Source organism: Ptychodera flava (genome assembly GCF_041260155.1).
Source record: "Ptychodera flava strain L36383 chromosome 3 unlocalized genomic scaffold, AS_Pfla_20210202 Scaffold_26__1_contigs__length_13983176_pilon, whole genome shotgun sequence".
In the NCBI taxonomy this organism is placed as follows: Eukaryota; Metazoa; Hemichordata; class Enteropneusta; family Ptychoderidae; genus Ptychodera; species Ptychodera flava.
Window position 1 is genome coordinate 12,541,661 of NW_027248280.1, and position 25,168 is coordinate 12,566,828.

Consider the following 25,168-nt stretch of genomic DNA (forward strand, 5'->3'; position numbering starts at 1 on the left):
GATCTGTTTTGAGGGATATTGGGTAGACGTTGGTGGAATCAAGCTTCGTGCTCTTGGGTAGCTCACAGAAATATTAAATTGCTGTAATTTATTCACGTTCATCTTGTGAAAAATGTCGATTCTTGTATCCCGTGTTGATTTCATAATATAAGTGTTTTTGTGTGAATTTGTACATTTGCTATGGGATGAACTTTATTGCTTGCCATCGATCGTTTATTAAAATCATACATAGATTTTTCAACTGTGATATTATGTTCAGAGTTGCAATATCCGTGAAAGCCTTGAAATATGTAAAAATGATACCATATGGCAAATTACAGTATACAGAATGTTTCAATATTTATCTACAAATGTAACATGAATGTGATTTTATGTGTTATAAATTGAAGGCTGGGCGGAACGGCATGTATGGTGGTTAGTATTTGAATCTCTGTGTGAATGCATCATAATTGTACGGGCCTATGTTGGACGCCTGACATATTACCAAAATGAATAAAGTCTCGTTCTTTCACGTACAAATGTTTTCAGTGGAATATATTTTTGGGAGGAGAATGTAAATTTGAAGCTAAAGCTGGGCGATGAATACAGGGAAAGCACTGAATCAACTTTCTGTACAAGGCCTGTCTGTAACTTGTAATGATTTTTATTCTCAGTACCAACTGTTTTGTATTTTATGTCAATCGCAAGTTCTTGCACTATTCCTAAGAGTATGTTGAAACACCCTTTAGCTGTCAACACAGCGTTAATACGTTTTAATTACTCTGTTGATATTTACATTTTTAATTCTAGTCATGACTCGAGGGGAATGCAGTGCGCTTGTAAAGAATATTAATGAAGTTTATAGAATGTGTTTTGTGTTTTCAGGCCAAACGTAGTGAAAAACAGTCTGGAGAACGATTCTATCATATGACGTGATTTTTCTACTGCTGATTGGTCTAATGACCTTAGTTTTGGTCGTTGCCTAGCCGATCAGCATTAGAATAAATTTCGTCATATGGTAGAATCGAAGATGATGAATACAAACGACATCAATAGATTCCCGCAACGATTATTTATTTATACTAACCCAAAGACGTTATTTACAAGTGACCTTGAGAAATTTCGACCTGCTTTAGTGTGGACTCTGTCATGATGATAAATATTTTCACAACACCATTTCTTCCAAATGCGATTGTGACTTAGGTTTGGTTTACACACGAATGCCTGTGACGTTGAGGCAAAAGCACTTGATGCATATCCGAGCACTGCTTCCGCTAGGTCTGAATGGCTGCTCTGTGTGCATCAGTGTAATTTGTGTAGGTGAAACCGGCACACAACAAACAGAGCTACCACGCAGATCTAAGCCTTCGTGTACCAATAAGCGTCAAGCTTCTTTGCTGTCGCTCATAACTGAAATGTGTACCATCATATCGAAACATGACAAAACAATAATCTAAAACAAAACAAAAACATAACTGATACAAAAATGGTGTGTCGAACCCGTTGGTTTGTTTATTATTGCCCCTATCCCAACAAGTTTCCGAATCACCCAAAGCCCTTCAAACAACGTGAAAATAGACAGTCAGGTAAATCCAGGCTAGACCCTAACAACATGCAAGCATTTACATTTCAAAGAAAACAAGTCATCGTTGATGACACAGTCCCCACTTGTTAATGGGTACTTTGATTACAAGTCCTCGGAGAGGATAGAGTCCTCTTTATTAATTAGATCTGTGATAAAAATAATTTGATACAGATGGTGCTCAATGGCAAGGATGAGTTCCATGGTGATGAAAACATAAAACCAATGTAGGCCACCATACTAAAGGTCATTAAATGGGTCAACTAGGAATTAATCAACAGGAGGTTGCAAAACATTTTTGCATACTATTCTAACACTAACAGATTATTACCGGTACCATATTACGTAAAGTTTGATGCAGTATTTACAATACTATGAGATCAACATCTGTATCAAGTTTCATCAAATTTGACGTAAAGTAAAAACGGTTGTATTTGTGGATATATCACTCTAATTAGGAAAGTTCATTACATATGCAATTACAAATTAAATAAAATGACACTGATTAATGTCTTTTTCACTGTTAAAGCAATGTATGCCTAACATCTGTACAAAGTTTCATGAAGTTTGATAAATCATTTCTTGACATGGGTCTATCAGCCTAATTACGAAACTTCAATAATTGACATGATACTGCTACATGACGTGGAACACAAATTGACGAGCATGTGTATGAAATAGGTCGATAGACAGGTTTGGCTACACGTTTTACGTGAATGTGAACACTTAGAATTCAAGTTGGTGTTGCCGTACACGTTCGCGTGCAAAAATCCGTTTGGCTATGCGTTACGTCACCCATTCTTGTGGGACGCACTAGAAATGATTCAGCTCGGCTCGCGTTCCCGTTATCTGTTTCTGCATCACGTACAGGGATAACGTACAATGTCCTAGTACCAAGATTGAATAAAATCGGTTGAAACATGTCTGAGATATGGCTCTGTACATGAAAATCGTTATAAAATGGCCGCTTGGCGGCTATATTGCATTGTATCACAAAACAAATCGACATGTATGACATTGGTCAATGTCCTTGTACCAAGTTTGAATAAAATCGGTTGAAACATGTCTGAGATATGGCTCTGTACATGACAAAATAGTAAAAAAATGGCCGACAGTATTGGATCGTATCACAAAACAAATCGACGTGCATATGTATGACATATAAGTAATCCTTGTACCAAGTTTGAATGAAATCGCTCCAGGCTTGCGTGAACGGACGGACACACGGACATGACCAAACCTATAAGTCCCCCCCCCCCCCGGACGACTAAAAACGGTGTTTCACCCTCCGAGTGACTAATTCGATTTTTGAAGCCCACATAAAGCATAGAACAGAATATATTTTAGTTCTAGGCAAGTTTTGGTTAGATATCCCCTAAATTTCGATCAAAATCAAGGCCAATGAAACTTTATATCCATTTCTTCAAAGGTTTTCAAAACGGTTGCAGAAAAAAATCATGGAAACCGGTAGACTATTGTACAAATTATGTCGGTAAAATTACAGCATCAAATGGTTAATTAGAGTTGCATTTTATGGGAATAACTCCGACTCAGTATGGTCATAGATATATAACACCGCCACTGAACCAATGCGTATTCAATATTTAGTGTACCAGTGTAAGGGAGAGTAATTTATTATGATCTTATTCTGGAAATCTTTATTTCGGGAAACAGTTAAGCGAAAGATGACTTTATTTGGAGGAATTTTGTGTTAACCTTGCCTTACATTTAGGCTGCCATTCATGCTCCGTTGTTCTGGTATCCTGTGAATGCAACCCAGATAAATAATTGCGCCACTGTTTCGAGTGTGTGCTAAAACGCGCACTAGAGGTAAGTACTTCCAGACTTTTCATCGAATTTCTTGGAATCACGCTGCCGACATGATATTCAGGAAACCTGCCTTCCTTCTCGTTGAGAATCACGTGGTTGTCATTCTGAGTGTTTCTTTGCGACTGCAAGAGTAGGCGGGACGCTTCTCCTTGAACGATGCATACAAACATGCAGTCTTTTAGGGCATGATTTTAATTTTTGGTCGAAAACGCTCCGTATGAGTTCTTTCATTCAAAAGTTTAAAATAAGTCAACAATTTCACGGCTCCGAAAATGTTCATAATTAGATATAAATAGATTATTGTAATTTGTTGCCTTTCGCTGAGAGAAAAAAAAAACAATTGCAAGATAGTATTTCCAGTAAATTCACCCGAAAATGGGTGGCTAGGGTGGAGCATTTTTTCTTAATTTCTGTTTCTTTGGTGAAACCCATTAAACTATTGCAAAATTTGGAGAATTTACGAAAAGTCTTTGAAGATGCAAAAGACAAGTCTAGCGTAGGCTGATTTTCTAGGGTAATGAGGTTACCAGAAATGAAATTAATGTTTATGTGCCAAACAAATGTAGCACCTGTCTTGGGCTCATAAATGATACTTTATTAGTTGATACTATTGCTTCATTCTAATCAACATAAATGTCGTGCGATCATTGTTTGCACATGCAAATTATGTGCAAACCATTTGACTTTACCTAACACTCTACTATTTGGGTGACGTTTACTACTTGCCCTTGGCTTTACAACCCGGCATTCGGGAATTTTTAGTATGACTCCAGCCTCATACGGGCAAAGCTGGGCATAAACCTAGCTGGTAAATGGGAAAAGGTTTGTTTTGTCACGAACCTAGCGCACAGTGCTGTACTGCTTAACAGCTGTCCGGTTTCGTGGTTGCAAATGTTTGGACTTGATACCTCTTCGAAAATGAATTGTCGACTTATGATTCTTTAAATAAACTATCAAGAATTATCTGCCAAATAGAAAGTGGACAGGACTTTATCTTTAAACTGGTTCATTTTTCTTCTCTGAGCGAGGGGTATCCTTTCAAAGCGTAGGTTGTGTTTTCTATAGCATTCAGTATTCTATCCCTTGCTTCAGGCCATGCTCCTGGACCTTCCAGACGATACCAGTAAGGTACCAGTGGACCGTTCTTGTAGGCCATGGCCAGTTTCGGATCAGACAGGAGCAGACGCCAAAAGGATGGTTTCACACCTAACATCTCGGCCAGTTCATCCATATGAGGTCCACCAAGTACCTGTATGTACCAAAGTTTAAAGTAGCGAAGACATTTGTTTAATTGAAAAATACCACTCCGCAATGCACTAATAATATCCGAAGAACTGCCAGATTGAATCAACTTAAGCGGGAAGTCAGTAATTAAATGTCTCGGATTCGAGGTGGCAGTGTATGGCAGTCTCATAGAGCGAATACATTGTCATCACAGTCAAAACCGCTCGGCTAAACCCCACCTATTAAATGAGAGATATAATTCCCGACCCAAATAGTCACAAATTTTCTTACCTCGACCACTACACATGCTACAGATTTAGGAGAAGCTCTCGCACATACATACTCCTTATCATGGATAAAAACTAATGACCGACCAGCATGAGATAAAACACTTAAAAATGCAGAGGATATAAACTGCAGAAAATTAAAGTGAAAAGTAATTTATTAAGATACTGAAAGACCTGCGAGAGGTAAAACACTTGTAATGCAGACGAATAAAAACACGGACGTTTCGGATGCGACCCTTCGTCGGTACCTAAAAAAGATGAAGAAGGTTTGTTTTCATACTTTGCATTCTTACAATATACGGATAGTATTCAATCGGATTCGAACCCACAACATACGGCATCAGTCGCCTAGCTGAGAGGCCCGAGACAGAACCAGTCGGCTAAATCTCCACTCCCAAAAAAGAGTGGTTCAATAGCCGGCTAAGTTGTTACATTTTTCTGACTGAGACCTTTCAACACGTTGTAGAGTTCGTGAAGCACTCACGCACGCATGCTCACTATCATACATCGCACATACACACTTTATCGAAGAAAGAAACGAATTTCATCGCTTTAACTGGGCGAACGATAACCTTGGGGACAATTCTGTCCACCAGCAGTGTTACCGACCCAGGATAGAAAATACGGATAGTATTCAATCGGATTCGAAACCCACAACATACGGCATCAGTCGCCTAGCTGAGAGGCCCGAGACAGAACCAGTCGGCTAAATCTCCACTCCAAAAAAGAGTGGTTCAATACAAGTAATGTATCTCCTGCTGGTCGCTCAATATTTTATCGAATCAATTTGCACTTGCTGCAATTTTATCCCTCCTTTGTGGTAGTTTGTCATTTTTACTCCCTGTCATACATTGCAGGCTAAAAAAAATAATGAGCACATCAACACATGTTAGCGTATATAAATGCTTACGGGATACAACTTTCTTTTCTCATACTGGATCTTCTGTTCAATATCTTTTCTCATTGTTGCTTTGTCAGGCAGTGCAATATTCCCAGCAAAGACCCTTGCTGCGACCCGGGCGTGTAGCTCAGCAACTGGCCAATGCGACCCAACAGTATGCAACATGTTTATCAACGCCAACCTTTCAGGATGTTCTAAGCGTACTGGGAAGATGTACTTGTAAAACTCAGCTTTGTCAGATTCGTCTGTGAATGGAAAATACAGAAAAAAAACATACACCTTGTAAAACAGAGAGCTTTGCACGAAAAGGAGAAAAGACCTACTGGTTTTTTTCAGAGTCAAATAGCTATAATAGTCGCGCCAGCGGCTTACTGACTACGCATGCGCATATTCATAATATACTATGCGACTAACCGGAAGTGTACCCTACCTTCATGGGCGCCGCCATGTTTTTTTGAGTACTCGTAAATAAACAAATACAAAACGTGCAAATTATTATTTTATAACATGCCATTTATAAAATTTATCTTTTGTTAGCCAGTAAGTGTTATTATCCACCTTGTCGCTGATACAAAATATCGTTAATATCACGCATAAAAAATAGAAAATGGGAGAAAACTGTCGTGCATATGAACGGGGGCATACGCAAAGAATGCTGGGATTGAATTTTAGAAAAGCGCCCCCTGTGTCAATAACTAGATTCAAAATTGCCAGTTTTTAGACGGAACGCTCCAGTTTTCAGCTTGCAAGTGGAAGGTGGGCAGTGCGGTTACCATTGCAATGGTAACGATGGCATAATACGTCCCTTGTTTAACACAATAGGCTGTTATCATGGTAAAAATTGCCAATTTTTGTCCAACATTTTTACACATTACAGAAAATCTATACCTGCACTGCTGCAGGGTTTGACGTCGTGTACGTACGTGAACTGCTTTCATCAGAGGGAAACTGGGCATAGTTGTCACACAAACGTATATGAAGTAACAATTAATTCTACTTTATCAAATACAAATAACATTGCCAATCTTAACCCCTGGCGCGACACCAAGGGCTGAGCCCTGTATAATACTATTGGAAAATTCTAAATATTGAATTACCATAAAGCCACGAGTCTTCGATTATTGGCACGGCAAACTCATATCCCGTCGCGAAGATGACTGCATCTACATTCTCTAGAGTGGTACCATCTTTGAAAATGACGTCATTTCCCTTGAACTCTTCGATTTCTACCATTGGTTTGATATGACCTTGTGCAAGTCTATCTTGCATTTCATCATTTACCATCAGTAGTTTCCACGGAGGGTACAGCTCTTTGCTCTGTAGTGCGATAATATGTTTGTATTTATAGGTACAGTGCATCTGCATGCACATTTTACTTTCTGCGGTCATCTTATGTGTTGATTATAAAGTTATGGTGTTTCAAGAACTTAACTTGACTTTAAATGAATGAATCTTCATCTTCTGACTTCATTTATTATTTTTCTTCATAGATTTGTGGTCATAGTCCGAATGAAAAATCAGCGAAAATTTTCGGTATCTTGTAGCATACCATAAAATTGGCGGACAATACATTCAATTTCTTAGGGTACAGCCAGAGAAAGCACCATCATGTTGTGGTAAGAGGGCCGGGCTGTGCGGAGCTCAATTGGTAGCAAGAGGCTCGCCCAGGTTTAGAGTGGAAACGGAAAAACTAGCAGGTAGATAGATTTTCAAATTTGCAGTATAAGGGCTGTTCCAAACAACTTTCAGTCGCAACTAAAGAATTGCATAAGCTCAAAATAATTGCAAAAAACTAGTGTACATGTCAAAACATCTCAACTATTTTGATGCTCCTTTCTAGAGCATATTATCGCCTAACACAACTGTGGTGATAAATAGATCACAAACTAAATCAAACTTTGAAGATTTCAATCCTGTTTCTATCACGTACACTGCGCCCAAAAAACTCTTGCAGCCTGTAAAATTCAGGAACATTTGTATTCAGTTTTGGAATGGCAAGAACTGATAAGTTTCTGGTGTGCCTGGCTTGTAAAATGTACATATGTAACATAATCAAATATGCCTGAAAATCCAAATATAAATCGACAACAGCTACACAAAATTTAATGAGACTCGTTGAAGATGTTTTGTCCACAAGTATATAACAGTAGTGAATGTTAAAACGAGGTTATATAAAAGTAAGATTTTCGTATACATATCGGATGAACTTAATGTATGAATAATTTTTTTTCCTAATTAATCTCACGGATCGGAATAAAGTCATAGACGTTTATTCGGTTTTGAGTAGTGATGATCTTTTGTGAGTATAATTTGCATAATTTATTACACTGAAATCAGGTATATCAGAATGGCCTCATTAATTCTGAAAGATTGGTATTGATCAGGCTAATATGACCGCTCAAAAGGTAATGAGGAAATATACATAAACAAGACAGAACCCCTCCAAAATGAATGAAAATTATAATAAGTATTGATGATACAAACATGAAGCAGTGACGAAAGATATTCACAAGTTTCATGCCAGTCATTTTCTGCCACTAAATGTCGATTTTTATTTTGTCTATCCATCTATTTCTATCTATCTATCTATCTATCTATCTATCTATCTATCTATCTATCTATCTATCTATCTATCTATCTATCTATCTATCTATCTATGTCTGCCTGTTTGTATGTTTGTCTGCCCCTCTCCCTCTCTATCGAACTCTCTAAATATGTACGTTTATGTCAGTGTGTATATATGTGTAAGTTAAATTGTACTGGCCGGCTGAGAAAGTGTTCTAAGCGTAACTCCGCAATGCAATGTGTACTTTAGGATTGCCTGGAGATACATAAGTAACTGACTTAGTTTACAAACCAAGATACGCAGACATATTAAAGGAACAGCATTTGGTACAACACGCCACACAGCAAGAATGCCTGAACCAACGTCGGGAAAGCTTCCTCAGGCTGATTGACAAACACTTACCAAGAGACTCTAAACTACAGACAATATTGAACAAAAACAACATCCAAATTAGCTAGAGGTGCATAAAAACATCAGTATCAACAGGAGAATTTCACGAGAATGATGCTACACAGAAAGCTTGTAATTGCCGAAAGAAGGAAAACGGTTCTTCGTGAATAATGCCAAGTGACATATTGTTACGTGCAGAGAAAACGAACAAAAGGGTGAACTCAGCAGTTAACGTTTAAACAAAATTTATTACGAAAATAAAACTAATTGCTAAGTCAGGGATAGAGTACAAGCTTTAAAAGTGTACAGACTACTTATCTCAGCTGGGACGGCAAAGCTCCAGTCTCAGAGTTGTAACAGTCAGTCGGATGAATGAACAGTCCTTTGGCTTGCAGGCTTGAAGCTGCACAAAGTCCACAGTATAAAATCCAGCGTTGACAGTGAAGGTCTTGAAAAGTCTTGAGAATGACTACTGCTGGAGTTTAGTAACACACAAGAGACACGATCCCAAAAGTCTGACTGGAAGCTGTGCACGTCCCTTTTATAAAGGCATATAAGAACATCTAGAACTTTTATTGACATGCTAATTACTGTTCTAAAATTATCTCCCTTACACAACTAATCAACTTTCCAGAACATTCCAAACATGACTAATTGAATTCAAGGTTGTGAGGTCATCAAGGGCAGTGACCTTGAGAATGTTCTAGACTAATTGAACTCAGGTCATGATGAGTGTGGGGGGAATGACCTACATAACACACCCCCTCTTCAAAAAGAAAATTTTTCAAAGAAAAATCTTTCTTTTACAAATGTAATCTTAAAGAGGATTTAAGTACTCAAATTTTGTTTTACTCTAAAGTAAAATTTCTTGAAAGTGAACAACAATAAACTCTAAATACGAGAGAGACAGTCTGCAATTAAATTGTCTCTGCCTTTGATATGTCTAATGTCAAGATTAAACTCCTGTAACATTAAACTCCATCTTAGCAATCTCTGATTTTTGCCTTTAAATTTCTGCAGAAAAACAAGAGGGTTGTGATCAATATGAACCACTATTGGCTGATTTGAAGAAGTAACATAAACTTCAAAATGCTGTAAAGCTAATATCAAAGATAAACACTCTTTTTCAATTGTAGAGTAGTTTCTCTGAGATTTGTTAAATTTGCGTGAAAAATAGCAAACAGGATGATCTATACCATGACTATCCTCTTGCAATAAAACAGCACCAGCAGCCGTATCACTAGCATCTACAGCTAATTTGAATGGCAAAGTGAAATCTGGTGCAGACAACACTGGGGCACTTTGCAGTATGGCTTTAAGTGTATCAAATGCCTGTTGGCATTGCTCTGACCAACAAACTTTACTTCTTTTTAAGTAAGTTAGTCAAAGGCTCAGTAATTGTGGAGAAATTTGGACAGAATTTTCTGTAGTAACCAGCCATACCGAGAAAGCGCATCAGTTGTCGTTTGCAGTTTGGTATGGGAAAACTTGAAATGGCACTGATTTTGGCATCAACAGGTTTTACCTCACCCTGTCCTACAGTATGTCCGAGGTAAGTTACCCTAGCCCAACCAAACTCAGATTTGGCAAGGTTGACAGTCAACATTGCTTTGCTCAGTCTCTCAAAGAACTTCCGCATGAGCTTGATGTGTTCCTCCCAGGTGTCACTATACAGGACTACGTCGTCAACGTAAGCTGCACACCCGTCTAGCCCGGATATGACGTCGTTGATCATCCGTTGGAACGTTGCCGGAGAGTTCTTCATTCCGAATGGCATCACCTTGTACTGGAACAATCCGTCTGGTGTAACAAAGGCGGATATTTCACGAGCACGATCCGTCAGAGGGACTTGCCAAAATCCCTTCAGTAGGTCAAATTTCGTCACATACTTGGCTTTTCCCACTCGGTCGATGCAGTCATCAATCCTCGGGATTGGGAAAGTGTCTGTCTTTGTTAAAGTGTTGACCTTCCTAAAGTCCGTGCACATACGATAACTGTGATCTGATTTGGGAACAAGTATACACGGCGAACTCCAGTTACTTTTACTGGGTTCAATAAAGTCATTGTCCAGCAGGTATTTGACTTCTTCCTGGAGATATTTTGCTTTTGTTGGATTCAGTCTGTATGGATGTTGTTTTACAGGCTTACTGTCCCCAACATCAACGTCGTGATAGATGACGTTTGTCCTCGTTGGAACATCTTGAAACAGGTGTTTATATTCATGGAGCAGTTCTTTCACCTGTTGTTGTTGTTCTGGCTGGAGGTGTGCCAACTTTGTAGACTCCAGCTTCTCCAGGATTTCTGAGTTCTGAAGCTTGACCGAGCCCAGCTTTGAGTTTAGAGTATTTTCACTCAAGTCAGTTTCAGTATCACTATCTTCATAATGGTTTGAACTGACTGCACTGACAGGCTGAGTTATAGTAGGATTATCCCTATCCAAATATGGCTTAAGCATATTTATGTGACATAGCTGTTTTTGTTTTCGCCTGTCAGGTGTTATTATGATGTAATTTAAATCACTCAGTTTCTTATCAATTAGGTATGGCCCAAAGTAACGAGCATGGAGTGGTTTGCCAGGAATTGGAAGTAGAACAAGAACCTTTTGACCTGGTTCAAACTTCCGTTTTGAGGTGTTTTTATCGTATTTGGTTTTCATTGACTGCTGAGATGACTCAAGATTTTCTCTGGCTAATTCACATGCTTTAGAGAGTTTCGTACGAAAATCTGACACATATTGCAAAATATTCAGACAATCATCATCGTCTGACAGGAATTTCTCTTTAACGAGCTTAAGTGGGCCACGGACTGTATGTCCAAATACAAGCTCAAATGGGCTAAAACCAAGAGACTCTTGAATTGACTCTCTAACAGCAAAGAGCAGAAAATGAATTCCTTCATCCCACTGCTTCTCTGTGTCAAAACAGTAGGTCCTAATCATGTTTTTCAAAGTTTGATGAAATCGCTCAAGAGCACCCTGACTTTCTGGATGATAGGCGGAGGACCTATACTGTTTAATGCCTAGCTGATCCATTACTTGTTGAAAAATTCCAGACATAAAGTTGGAGCCTTGATCGGACTGGACACATTTAGGGAGGCCAAATAAAGTGAAAAATTTGACTAAAGCTCTCACTATAGTCTTTGTCTTTATTTTCTCAGTGGTATGGCTTCTGGGAACCGAGTTGATGTACACATAATTGTCAACATGTACTCATTTCCTGATCTTGTTTTTGGTAGGGGCCCAACACAGTCTATTAGTATCCTACTAAATGGTTCTTGAAATGCAGGAATTGGCTGTAAAGGGGCCTTTGGAATGGTCTGATTCGGCTTTCCTACCATTTGACATGTGTGACAAGTTTTACAGAAATGTGCTACGTCCTGCCTGAGATTAGGCCAATAAAAGTGACTGAGAATTTTATGATAAGTTTTCCTGACTCCTAAGTGACCAGCCAGGGCGTTTCATGGGCCAGGCGCAATATTTCAGCACGATAGGGCTTTGGAATCACAATTTGATGTTTTATAGCCCAATCGTCATCAACCAAAACATCTGGAGGTCTCCATTTACGCATGAGAATACCAGATTTTGTATAATAGGAAACAGAGCTATCTGAAGTTTTACCTTCATCATCTACCCTGTCAAACAAAGACAAATATCTGGGTCTTTGTGTTGTTCTGCAATGAGATTTGATCTAGAAAATGTCTGACTTTGGTCAGCAGAAGTTTTACTGGAAGTTTCAAATCCACGAGGGATAACGGAATGATCCGTGTCAAACACCTGACTGAGAAAGGTGTCATTTAAGTCAACATCTGTGACATTATTTTGAGAGTATTTTGATTCTCGGAAGTTTTCTTTGACATGGCTCGAGTAATGGCACATGAAGGAAATAAATCGGGTATCTCTTGTTCAATTGGCTCTGGATCCTGATCTAAACTAGGATTATCAGTCACAAGTGGATTAGTAATGACCTTGTCCCCAGCAAGGTCGTTTCCAAGAAGAAGGTGAATCCCTTCAAAAGGCAAAAAAGGCCTAATACCTAAAGCCACAGGTCCAGAAACAAAGTCCGAAGACAAATAGACATTATGGAGAGGAACAGGAATGTAGTCATTACAATCTACCCCCTTAATAAGAACTTTAGAACCTGAAAATGACTTTTCAGAAAACGGCAGGGTATCTGCCAACAAAAGAGACTGGGAAGCCCCGGTATCTCTTAAAATTTTGACAGGGGTAGCGGAAGAAAATCACTAGAAAGTGATATAAAACCATCATGAATAAATGGTTCGAAAATACCCATAATGCTATCTTGAGAAGAATTGACCTTGACCTCATTAATTGGGGATGAGAGGGGTTTAACCTCAAAAAATGTGTTGCACACATTATTAGACTCTAATTGAGTTGATGAAGAAATAAAGCCGGTGGGCTTAGATCCACTTTGACCACTTTGACCTTCACGTTTTCTTTTCAATTTGAAACAATCTGACATTAAATGGCCGTCTTTCTTACAATAATTACAAGAAAGTGTACCGAACTGTTTGTCAGAAGGAGATTGAGACTTGGGATCTGATGATGTGGAAGTGTTACTTGAATTTTGTGAACTGTTGTCATTTGATTTCCTACTGTCCTTTGAAAAATTCTTGGATGAAAAGGAGGAGTTAAATTTACCTGCATTGTTTCTGTATGAAAAGGACTGGGATGGTTTGCTGAGAAATGAAGATTTGTGGGTCAATGAATAATCATCGGCCAAACGTGCAGCAACCTCAATGTATCTGCCTTTTGTTCATTGATAAACGTCTTGATGTCACTCCGGATGCACCTTTTAAATTCCTCAATCAAAACAAGCTGTCGTAATTTGTCATAATTCTGACTGACCTTTCCGAAGAACACCAACGATCAAACAGTTGTTCTTTTGTTCGAGCAAATTCAACATAAGTTTGATCCTTCACCTTCTCACAATCCCTAAATTTCTGACGGTAAGCTTCAGGCACCAACTCATAGCCCTTGAGAATTAATTCCTTCACAGAATCATAATTTGAAGCCTGCTCTACTGACAACTGAATGTAAATTTCTCTGGCTTTACCCACCAAAGCACTCTGCAAAAGCATAGACCAGGACTCCTTAGGCCAATTCAGACTCTGAGCAACTTTCTCAAAATGAAGGAAATATTTATCAACATCCTTTTCTTGGAAAGGGGGAACTAACCTGAAATGCTTAGTGATGTCAAACTTGTCTGAAGGGAAGAATTTTCCTGACTGTCCAAGCTCTAAACGTTTTATTTCTAACTGCAGTCGGTGTTCTGCTAATTCTCTTTCCTTTTCTTTTTCCTCTCTTTCTTTCTCCCTTTGTCTTTCTTCCATTTGCAATTCTTTTTCTTTCATTTCCAATTCCCTCTCTTTCTGTCTTTCTTCCATTTCTAACTGCATTTGTATTTTTTCTTTTTCTAATGCCTGTCTCTCCTTTTCCATTTGTAATTCTTTTTCTTTCATTTGTAATTCTTTTCTTTTTCTAATGCCAATTTTTTTAGCTCGAAATCTGCCTGTATTTCTAATTCCAATTTTTTGAGTTCGAAGGAAGACTCAGGCTCATAATCTTTTAAGGCAGACTCCTCAAAATGGCCAGAATTAACTAAATGTTTTGCAATCTTGAACTGTATTTCTCGCTTGCGCATAGATCTTTTGACATCTACTTTAAGGAAATTGGCCAGTGCTATGAGGTTGTCTTTTCTGAGGGAATTAAATGTGTCCTGATCAAGGTCATCCATAAATTCGTCTGGCTTGAATTCCGCCATGATTGAATTTCGCTGAGTTCACAGTATACCGTAGTTTTGAAAAGGTAGGCAAAATGTTGTCAAACGGCTCAAAATATTCGTATCCCGGACGAGCCCCCAATTTGTTACGTGCAGAGAAACGAACAAAAGGGTGAACTCAGCAGTTAACGTTTAAACAAAATTTATTACGAAAATAAAACTAATTGCTAAGTCAGGGATAGAGTACAAGCTTTAAAAGTGTACAGACTACTTATCTCAGCTGGGACGGCAAAGCTCCAGTCTCAGAGTTGTAACAGTCAGTCGGATGAATGAACAGTCCTTTGGCTTGCAGGCTTGAAGCTGCACAAAGTCCACAGTATAAATCCAGCGTTGACAGTGAAGGTCTTGAAAAGTCTTGAGAATGACTACTGCTGGAGTTTAGTAACACACAAGAGACACGATCCCAAAAGTCTGACTGGAAGCTGTGCACGTCCCTTTTATAAAGGCATATAAGAACAATCTAGAACTTTTATTGACATGCTAATTACTGTTCTAAAATTATCTCCCTTACACAACTAATCAACTTTCCAGAACATTCCAAACATGACTAATTGAATTCAAGGTTGTGAGGTCATCAAGGGCAGTGACCTTGAGAATGTTCTAGACTAATTGAACTCAGGTCATGATGAGTGTGGGGGGAATGACCTACATAACAATATGTAATATAAAAGTCTAACGGAAAGCAGAAAAAAGAATTCTCCTACGGACTAACAGAATCAACATTCAGATCAAAAGCCGTTACACCAACCACAGGTATTCATTCAATCACAGGGGACACGAAAATAGCAACTTTTTTTCAAAACACACATGGAAACTAAAACAAAGTGGATTACCATTGAATATCAGCTGGCCCATCGTCATAAGAGCAAGAGCATACGCCAACGAAAAAAAACGATGCAATTTGTGCCTCTCAGAAAAAACCGCAATATTAAGGCTGACAAGAAGAGTCCGAGCAACAGAAGGTTAGAACTTGTCTCTAAATGTCGCCACGGAAACAAATTTTACTTCATGAACTATACCTTCTGTCCCACCTGGAATATGGAACTGTTTACCACATACCAACACCTTCGTCCCAATGCTCCCTATTGAAAAGTGGTATTCCTGTTCATACTTACTTGTAAACCAAATTTTCTATGGTCACTGACTCTGGTTTTACATAGTTTCTCTATCAGTGCGATCTGGTGTGATGCAGATTTATACGCAGAACGACAGAACAGATGGATGTCGTAGGGTAAACCATCCTGACAGATTCGAGGAAAAAACCATACTCCATGCCGCATGCTGAGGTATACCTTAAACGCAAGTTAAAATGTGAATTAATGTGCTTCTCGACAGAGAACACTTAAACTATTGCTCAAACTTTGCTCAATACAATACAATACAATATTTCAAAATCAAGAAATAAAATCAGGGTAAATGCGAAAGTTTTAATACTAAAGATACTGAACATATTACCCAAGATTTAATTTTGAAATTCCAAGCGGCCGCAATTCAGCACAGCATCTTGTATTGGGTTTACTGTTGGTGATGCAGAGTTGAGCTGAGAAAATTTACTGTCCGTCGTCGTTTAACATTTTAAAATTTCTCATATACCTTCTCGCTTGTCAGAAAACTTTCAGATTTTGATGGGGACTTGTCTATGGTAAACTACGTTTCGATGATATAGTGATAACAGTGGTACATGACAAGGATCTACTTAGTCATTTTGAGCATCATAAATATATAATAACACAAATTACTTCAAGTACAACGTAATGATATCTTTTACTTAAGTTTCATGCATCCTGCAATCTTCAGACAGAATGTTAGAGTAGCTGCTCTAAAATAAGCTTTCACTTATTTATATATATATATATATATATATATATATATATATATATATATATATATATATATATATATATATATATATATCAAAACTTGTTTTTATCTTCTCAGGGGGTAAAGTGCTCGATGTAGGGATGCAGAACAATACTACAAGAAATATGAGAACACATCAAGTATGTTTGGTACCTAGTTCTCGAGTTTCACGCATACACGCGATCGTCAGATAGGTAGTATTTATCGTAGTAAAATCTACCTATCTGACGATCGCGTTTATGTGTGAAACTCGAGTAATAGGTACCAAACATACTTAATTGGTGGAATCACCACAATACTTTGGAATAACTGTGGCCTTTCTATCGACATAAGGTACTAAGTACGCATTTGCGTGATGTATTGAAAAATCCATGCATTGTTTGCGCCGAGTTTGTCAGAAAACTTTAGCAAAATGTCCACTCGACATTCACTGGAGCCGATATTTATCTTTTAAATCTCTGTGTGTTTACCTCACCGCCATTCCTTCCAATTTCCGACGATACTTCCCCAGCCGTATGACATCCACCTGGTGGAAATAAAGAAAAAGTAATCGTGCCACTACTATTTAATGTCTCACTTTTTGAACACAATGTATATCACTCATTTAATATGATTTAACTTCTCATTCGTTTTGGTCGATGTTAGTTTCATTATTGATGTTCGTCGATTTTATCATTGTTGAGATGTTCTTAGAGATGATACATTTATTACTTATGCTTGCTTGGATATGGATGTGTAACTTACCGATGACTATAACCCTCTTTCCTTTGAATTTACTAGGTTCGCGATACTTATTTGCATGTATTTTAATTCCCTTGAAGTTTTCCATCCCAGGGTATGAAGGAATAACAGCCCTGTTGTAAACACTTGTGCAAATCATGACGTAATCAAACTCTTCAGTGGAAAGCTTGTCATCCTTGTCCTTGATCTGTAACTTCCAATACTTGCCATCGTTGTTGCGTTGTACGTCGATTACGTTTGTGTTGAACCGAATGTGCTTCTCAAGATCAAAATGTGCCACATAGTTTTGGATATAACGAAGTACCATGGAGTGAGGCAGACATGGTGGGTTTTCTTTTGGATGGGGGAAATCTGAAAATGTCATCATTTCTTTGCTGTCGTTGGTAACAACACTGTCGTAGAGGGCGGTTCCCTGTCCAGGCCGTAGCTCGGGTGAGTAATTCCAGAGACCACCTAGAAATCAGCCGAAAATTGGTTGTTCAGAAAAATGAAGCTGAATAGTTGAAATCAAAGCAAGTCGCTTTTAACATCGCAAAAATGCTTTCTGACTAAAACTGTATTGTTTATAAATAATCTTGAGAGTGGCTTGAAAGTTTCCACCACATACACGTGATTCACGTTTTGGAGGGCCCAGCAAATAAGATTTACAGCTCGAACGGATAGCAAGGTCACACTCAGAAGATTTAGTCCTGTGTTTGAATGACCAATGGCCATGGGGCTTTTAGAGGACATCATTCATTTTACAAAATGCGAAAGGACCATAGCTTTTTTGAGGACAATATTTTGTAATCTAATCGGAATTTTCATCGAAAGCCATCGTCTTTAGCCTAGTGTGGCGTTACAATATCATGTCACGACAAGAAAGAACATGAAATGCACGTGAGTCAGTGTGCTAAATTTAAAAAAAATGATATTTTGTCATGACTTATCATAGGGATCCTATTTTCAGGTTTTTTCGGTCACAACAATTGATGAAAATTTCTCATGCTATTTCAGTGGAAGTACGCGTAAGACATTATCGGTATAACCATGCCGATGTCGACGGATCAAAGAAAGCTGAAAATCAGGCAGTGATCGTACCATCCATTGAGTTTTCGTTACTGCCCGATAAAATCCTATGGGAATATGTCCATTCACAGCCGTGCTGCATTTCGTTTTACTAAGACGGTACGGTAGATATGTGTCTGTTTGCGAATACTTTAGAACATTGGTCCAACGATCGGTACATCGTTTCAAAGCCTCGCTCCATAAACTGCCATTTTGTTATTTGTTTCCGTTGATCACGTTGACAGTCAGTCGATTCGTGACAAATATTACAAGCAATAATCAATTAGTGAAGCACAATACGCAATTTGTTTTTCCTTTATAACAGTGCCAAAAGGCCGGCTAGTGACTCCGTTATTTCGTAACCGGATAAGCAAGGCCAAAATAGCACAAATCATAGAAAAGTTTATGTTAAGGATGAGAATATAGACTGTTTCTTGCATTACAGCGTGGTGAATCTAATTATCGAAGTTCGAATTTGTCATCTACTTCTCACATAATGAAAGTTCCAGTATACATGAGTGACATAACTTATAGAGGTACGTTTTGTAGTATAATATCTCTATTATTTCCTCTGCTGTATCGCATTCGGTCAAAGTTCATCTCGCTAAGTACAGGTCACCATTAATGTAACATCGGCAATGTCACCTCAATGACGTCACCTAAGGTACTCGCTGTCCCTTCTGTGACTGGCGCCGGGTCACCTTGACATAGTCTGTCGACTCGTGGCATGCTGCTGGACGCTGCCAGCGTTGTCTATGTTGCCAAATTGTAAGAGGAAATACTGTCTACGATTTTTTCATTCAATTTAGCAACTACACGGGATACAAATACTACTTCACCATCCTCTTGTACTATAAAAGGCTGTATTCCACTCAGTGTTCGCACTGACTGTTGGGCGGACGCGATGTTGGAGGGGATTTATGCCCTGGTTCTCCGGGCCACGGAATATAATCGAGTTCAGCGGATAACGCATGCAATTCTGATATCGACACAGATGGTGATAATGAAATGCTCTGTGGCTTGGCACATTTGGAAGCAGGTTCTTAATTGTTTGATGAGAAAGTTACGGTGCAGAGAGTGAGAACGACTCTGTCTCTCCTTTGATGTGTAAGAACGAACTAATTTCTTTGCGTGAAAAGAGGCGCGAAAGTCTCCTCAACATGTCAATCAACTATGACCTGAAAAACCTTCAACATTTTGTCTCAACTTGGTCTGAGGTATTTTTGAGTCCCGACATGCTTCAAATCAAGCCAGTGTGTAACAGATAGTGTTGATCTCCTGACAAACCCCCGCTTAAACGAGAATTCAAGGACCCCCGCCCAGTTTATGCAAATTGCTGCGTCGTCAGTTATCCCCTATTGTGTGCCCACGGTCCTGTAACTTCCGTTTAAAGGATCAATTTTCAATCCCCTATTCTCGCATTAGTGATAATCCTCCCAGGCAAACACTTGCTTAGTTACAATGTTAAATATGCGGTAAAGTTAGTTACATAATTTCTCGCAACCATTTCCCACCTCTGCTAATGCTTGCAGATATAATGCCAGCATTTTCCAAGGAACAGTCGTGCTCTGACATGGTCTCGCCCATGCAGTATGTGGAGAGGGGCCCTGTGGTCTGGCTTAGGCATTGCAGACATCAAACCTGCGCTCGGAAGGTTTGACGTTGACACTGCGTGACATCGAGCCGCCACTGAGAAGAGATATTGGACTTCGCTCTGATGCAACAATAAAGAAGCTCGAATGATAATCATTCTTTATTAAATTTGTATGCACCGACCGTTCATGATTGGACACAAATAAATAATCTGATTTTGAACGTAAACCTACACTGAGATGGGCTACAATGACGTCTTGTCGATAAGATGTAGTCTTTAAAATTGAATGGATGATGCGGTCTCAACTACAAGGTTAAATCACATCCCCACGCAACTTCTGTAATTTTTACCTCCATGCTAGGCATATTTGCTACATACATGTTGCAAGTCGAAGTCTATCGTCTCAGACTCCCGACCATTGCAATACCAAGGTGCGACGCGTCGCTGTTTTCCGCGGGATCGAAGGGTGTAACTTTTACCTTCCAGGTTTTTTATTGTTTTGAGAACGTTATGGAGGAACACTTGGTATGAGACCTTGTAAAATTTACCTTGAAGCCGCAATTTTGGTTTTATACAATATTTAGCAGAATTATGTTGCCTTACAGGCTTCGAAATAGGTAGCTTCAGAAGCGCAGCTATCTGGGACTAAATGTATGCCTCGTCTATGCGAGTCATCGTAAGGTCACGGTTGTGGCTGCCAGTTCGACCCTGAGATGACCCTCAGAGACGTCCCTAAGCCTCACCTTGTAGAGATAATTTGGGTCACGCGGATCGCTTTTGTCACTGAGAGTTGTTCTTAAGTAAACAGTTGTGGCTAGACGCGCCGACCTCTTTACATCTTGATGTGCACGTAAATATATACGGACTCCCTATGTCCTTAACATGGAGGTGCTTATCAGAGGAATCTATGCTGTGTCAACTACTCAGTTGGGATAATATATATATATGTCAACTCTAGAATGACACACTTGTGCGCGCGGTGACTTTTTGACAACGATGCAGAAATGCTTACCGGAAGGACAGTGTGTTTTTAGTTTGTAACGTTTGTTTGTTCGGGTTATGTTAAAATGTTGTCAAAAGTGAAAATAAAACACGTAAATTGTTTCCCCCTGTGCTTCATACAAGCCTTTGTAATGATTTGGAACACGCAATAATTGTAATCGTTTGATAATAGTTCAGGTTCTCATTGCTGTAACCAGTAGCGTAATCATCAGCCCCTTGGACGTGTTTTAAGCAGCAAGAAGATATATACCGACTTTAGGGTTAACTACTACCGATGCGTCTCTAGCAGCTTATCGAATTCTGTTGACTTTTGTGACAACGAGGAGGGCTGAAAACGCACAAGTTCGACTGCGGCTGTGCAGAAATTTCTGAAATATACTAGATCGTGGATTTGCATGGCGTGGCAAGAGATACTACCTTTCCAGAAAACAACAGCCTATGCTTGTCGATTGCATTGTCCTTACGTGACGCGAAGTGATGCTTTTATGCGTGACTTCGCTCGTCCCATTTTTGTATCCGAACTTGCCGTGGATTCGGTACGTCGGACATCGCTGGGTATATGCATGAAACAGTTCTCCAAGGACAACAAAACCAAATGGCCCTTTTTCAGGGCCACTAAAGTTTCCAAAAAGAGAAGACCTATTTCATAGTCACTCCATCCACACAGGGGGAACATGACTCTGTATATTATTTTGCGACAGTGCAAAGCAATATTCTTGATTGTGTTGATAGTGAAGTTAAATGCAATCTTGTTTGAACAACAAAAAACCATGCAATTTGTATGAGGTTGGTTGCTTCAATTGTTTCTACAAAGATTGGGCTGCTAGTGTTTATAGGCTACGGCAAAATGCAAATGGGCATCTTTATTCAGTATCCACTACATATTTGCACAGAAGCCAGACAAGGCGATTTACGTCATCACTGCTAATTACAATGACAACACGACGGGGACTTCATAAATACGCGACTGATTAGCGCGTCAATTTTACGCCAATGTTTAATTGGCAGCGACTACTAAACCGCAACCCATGTCTGGACTAGTTTTTTTCCACCAAAGCACGAAAATCCTAAAAAAATACTCTTCAAGTCGCGTCATTTTCTGGATTGCAAAGATACACACGATGATAATTTGTGAGTATATGTGACCTTTTGCGATCGATTAAGTAAAAAAATCAGCATATACTGAACCTCTTCAGAGTTCTCTTACACTATGAGTATCGCCATGGCCTTGCCGCCTTCTACATAGTGGAGTTGCGTTTTTAAGCAAGAATCTTTGTGACAGAAAGAAGAAATGATAATGTTTCTGCATATAAAATTATAAGGGGACGACTCAAAATCGGCCAATCGTCGTCATGGACAAACAGAGCGGTTTAGCTGATGAAACATTAGCTGAGTTTTTGCTGATGTTACACCAAGTCAGAAATGTGTATGATCTTTATCAACAAATCCTTAAAATTGTGGGATTTTTTTTGAAATATACATAACTCTACCTAATAGACGATTCCTGCTTGAACTATACGTAATCCTTTCCGTTTTTTGAAATATATTAACTCCGAGTGGAGGGATCGCAGTTAGAGAAGTTGTTACAACTTAGGTCGGTTATTGAACCACTCCTTTTAAAGTGTGGGGATTTGGCCTAGCGGTTTTATCTGTGGCTTCTCTGCTAGTAGGTGATTGGCTGTCATATGTTTAGAGGTTATAAACGGCAAGCAATGGTATTTGGTTGCGTATATAAGACCTCGGGGGGAAATAATCACCGAACGAATGATCGTCTCTGCTTACACCAACTCTTCATTTGTTGGCTGATCGAGCTGCACTAGACTAAAATTTAACAATGAAGATCAATCTCGAGCCGTAAACTTGCGCGAGGTCAAAAATGTTACGCGGCGCGCAGGTCTTATTATTGAGGATGTAAACCCCGGCTCCTGCCAATGAGATTGCCGGATTCCAGCTAAGCATATTTTAACGTGAGTTCGAACCCTATTAAGAAGTTGCCGTTTTTTCTAACCACCCCCCCCCCCCCGGGTAGAAAATAGAAAATTTCCATATATATGTGTGCTTCCTGAGTTGAAAATATCTACCAATTAATATTCGAAAAATACGACCCATGTTAAGGATTTTGCTTGACAAATTCTAGGAATTCTCTCCATTTTTCTGTTGCATTTGAAGGTTTTCCAAAGAACGGGACATTTTCTTTGTTATCAATTCATGTGTGGGGTTTTTGAGGAATGAAAAATCTACCCATGTTTAGGCATTTTTAGTGAAAAAGTGACCCACTCGGGCGGCACATTCCCGTACACCTTTGCTATTGGAGTAACACCCCTGTTTTTTTCCCTGGGTTAATAGCTCTGCTGGTGGACAGAATTGTCCCCGAGGCTCTTTATCGCCCAGTTTAGGCAATGCATTCATTGCTTCGATAAAATTTGTGTGATTGTGAGTGTACGAGCGTGAGTGTGAACTCTACAACGTGTCGATGGGTAACAACTTAGCTCGGCTGTTGAACCACTCTTTTTTAAGAGTGGGGGTTTGGTTCTGTCTCTGGTTTCTCTGCCAGTTTCTCAGGCTGCTGCATGTTTTTAGTTCGAAGCCGATTGAAAACCTACCGTATTAAACAGTTATGGTAGAGGCGCATTGGCTTGTCACTCCAAGCACATAAACGTAAATTACTGGTCTTGGCTGCTCACCTGACGGTCATCGCTATTCCAAAAAAGGTTATACAATGTATGCTTACCAAGTTTGTCGTGCCTTTCAAAACATGTTGGTTCAAGTCCATCTTCTTCAAGACAACTTTTGATTGAGACCAAGCCAGCGACTCCAGCGCCAACGATTGCAACGCGTTTCTTCGCCGCCATATTGTGTGTAAACAGTGTTAAGTTTGTGTAAATAATTGGTAGATTGGTGGCGTAAGTCAGACTCTCATTGTTGAAACATGTCGGGGGGCCAGTGCGAGGTGTTTCGTCAGATAGCAGCCAAGAGCAGGATAACAATCACTGATACGTAAGACTTGGCCTAATATTCTTGATTTTAAGCAATGTTTGGTGTCATGTGAGTTATCAAAAACCTCCTGATCAATAATATGGACTCTTCACTGAGACCAAATCTAAGTTGTAAAAGTCACACAGTGAACCTGTTCACACTTTTGATAAATGAGTCGGTGGCGTAAAGGTTATGTACCACGGCTGTCTGACCCAATTTTTGGATACGGCTCCTATATTTGGCTTCAAAGTGTAGAGCAGTAAAGGTCAGCAGTACCACCTGTTGAGTTGGCTTCGCTCGTTCAGATGACGAATGTGAATCGTACGTGCTGACATTTATAGCGTGCAATACAAAATTTAAAAACATAAGGTCAAAAGGTCACAGAGTATACATATATTTATCTCATCAACTGGTCCTGTTGAGTTGGCCTTCGCTCGTTCAGAAGACGAATGTGAATCGTACGTGCTGACATTTATAGCGTGCTATACAAAATTTAAAAACAAAGGTCAAAAGGTCACAGAAGATACATATATTTATCCCATCAACTGGTCCGGATCGTGAGATGTACGCTAGCACAGGTATGAAATCAATATGACCCCTGTTGTTCGTCACCTTCGGGAACTTTTTCTTGCACTGGTACCGTTCATACATGCACGCCGCGACGTACGCTTCGGTGCACAGACCGATCTATCGTGATCGATGCCGTGCTCTGATGGCATTTTTTACAAAACGATGACCGGATAGATCTTGACATGCATGTCCAACGAAGTGTACAGTCGCTAACTATTGCTATTTCAAAGAATCGAATGAGGATACCGTCGATCATTTTAATGGCTCAGTAACGCCGCAGCTCCAGTCGAGTCTTAAGGTTAATACGGTGAATCGTTGGTAAGACAAAACCACGACATCACAGTTGATGAGTTGCAAACACTTTCAGGTGTATCTCTAATGTACGAAGCAGACAGCTACAAAATAACTATATTTTTCGCGTGAGTGCCTCTAGAATTAGTCTGAGAAAGTACTCCCCCCTTTTAAGATGTTTAACCACTTCAAAACATTTTCAAAGCTGATCTAAACATTCATTTTATTCACTAGTACTTCTGCTTCCACCTTTCAGCATGTGCTGGAAAGTGAGTACCTCTACAAGTTAACCTGTGTTGTTGTTTTCATCTATGTGTTTGCTTGCTTTGCATTGTCCAGTGATGTAAGATTGCTTTCTGTTATTTTATCTTTTATTTTTTATCTATTATGTGTTTGTTTTTTATATTCTCCTAATGTCCCTGTAAATTGGCTTAATGTCTTAAGCTAGCATTTAATGACTTTCTCAACTTTGTTTTGAACAGCAAGTACAGTATCCCAAAGCATGTTATGATATACACTACAGGAAAACA

General features: G+C 39.2%; 1 protein-coding gene across 1 annotated transcript; it reads right to left on the bottom strand.

The window, feature by feature from the left end:
- Positions 1-1,038: 1,038 nt before the first annotated feature.
- Positions 1,039-23,663, bottom strand: LOC139125892 (flavin-containing monooxygenase 2-like). The gene is made up of 7 exons (XM_070691975.1): positions 23,533-23,663; positions 17,162-17,611; positions 16,888-16,943; positions 15,673-15,849; positions 6,901-7,120; positions 5,813-6,048; positions 1,039-4,640 (listed from the first exon to the last, which is right to left on the bottom strand). The coding sequence occupies exons 1-7, from the start codon at positions 23,651-23,653 to the stop codon at positions 4,398-4,400; spliced, it is 1,503 nt and encodes a 500-aa protein (XP_070548076.1). The 5' UTR covers positions 23,654-23,663; the 3' UTR covers positions 1,039-4,397.
- Positions 23,664-25,168: the final 1,505 nt, after the last annotated feature.

Coding starts and splice junctions, on each gene's coding strand:
- LOC139125892 (XM_070691975.1), bottom strand. CDS start 23,653: ATGGCGGCGAAGAAACGCGTTGCAATCGTTGGCGCTGGAGTCGCTGGC. Junction 16,944..17,161: donor AAAGAGGGTTATAGTCATCG/GTAAGTTACACA, acceptor TATTTCCACCAG/GTGGATGTCATACGGCTGGG. Junction 4,641..5,812: donor AGAAAAGAAAGTTGTATCCC/GTAAGCATTTAT, acceptor TGGTACATACAG/GTACTTGGTGGACCTCATAT.